The 1,078-nt window shown below is 63.9% G+C and overlaps 1 protein-coding gene across 1 annotated transcript in view; it reads right to left on the reverse strand.

Annotated features, from left to right (window-relative positions):
- The window catches only part of FRMD5 (FERM domain containing 5), a 16,760-nt gene extending 16,206 nt beyond the window's left edge, over positions 1-554 (reverse strand). The window contains 2 exon segments of the mRNA XM_035890200.1: positions 195-273; positions 515-554. Coding sequence (XP_035746093.1) covers positions 195-273; positions 515-521 — 86 coding nt within the window. The 5' untranslated portion in view covers positions 522-554.
- Positions 555-1,078: the final 524 nt, after the last annotated feature.

The following is a 1,078-nucleotide window of genomic DNA, read 5'->3' on the forward strand; positions in this document are numbered from 1 at the left end:
GGCCGCAGACCAAGTCCCCGGCCTTCACCCCCCAGCCAGGGCTCCCCCCCGGCTCCACGCGCCCACAGGGCACAGGTCTCCCCGCAGCCGCGACGGCCCAGATGCCTTCAGGTCTCTGGAAATCCCAAACAGCCACTGCTCCCCCCTTGGCCAAGCCCTCGCTGCCAGCCGGTCCCTGCATGCCGGGCTCTTACCTGGTGATCTCCTCCTTCAGAGCAGCGGGGTCCGTGGGGTAAAACTTCACGCGGAAGCACATGGTGAAGGGGGGCTGGGCTGCAGGGAGAAGAGCGACGCCGCAGTCACCACGCGACAGGGTTTGTCCCCTCCGTCCCCCCTGAACGAGCCCGCTCAAGGAGCTGGGCAGGTATCGGGGCCGCCCAGATAATCAGAAAGGCCCTTTTCTTTTCCAGGAGATGTGCTGGGAATTAACCCCAGAGGGGCAGAAAATGGAAATGCATCTGAAGGAAGGGCGCGCGCACCGCCTGCCCGGGACAGCGCTCGCAGCCACACTCACCCCTCATCTGCTTCACCACCGACTTGGTAAACTCCAGCCAATGCTGAAACGAAAGAGAAGGCAATTAGGCAACTCAGGAACAAATACTTTCAGTTAAGAACAGTGACTCTTCAGGCAAAATTAAAGAAATAACCCCCTCCCTCTGCTTGAAATAAAAGCCTGGGCTGTGGCAGAGCCCAGGAGCTGCAGGGCAGAGGGGGGGGCACAGCCCCTGCCCCACCGGCAGCCGAGGGAGGGCCCCAGCAGGACCCCAGCCCCTGCACCCCCCACCCAATGCTGAGCAAGCCCCCGCTCGGCGCTGTGCTCGCCGGCCAGCGGAGCAAGCAGCCACAGCCTGGAGCTGAGTCGGAAAAATCGCCCTTCGCGGGCGCCGCGTGGTGCGGCGTGGCTGGCACTGAGGAAGCGCTGAAATTTGATTTTCAGAGGCCAAATCAAGGTCCTGTGTGTGACAAGTCCGAACCCACCTCCCCGCAGGCTGGCGGCCCCCGGCACCGTGGGGCTGCCCCAGGGCTCTGCCCCGACCAAGCTCTGCCGGCAGCGAGGGCTCTGTCATGGCTGCTGCTC

Source organism: Egretta garzetta, unplaced genomic scaffold, assembly GCF_000687185.1.
Source record: "Egretta garzetta isolate BGI_Z169 unplaced genomic scaffold, ASM68718v1 scaffold862, whole genome shotgun sequence".
NCBI classification, from domain to species: domain Eukaryota; kingdom Metazoa; phylum Chordata; class Aves; order Pelecaniformes; family Ardeidae; genus Egretta; species Egretta garzetta.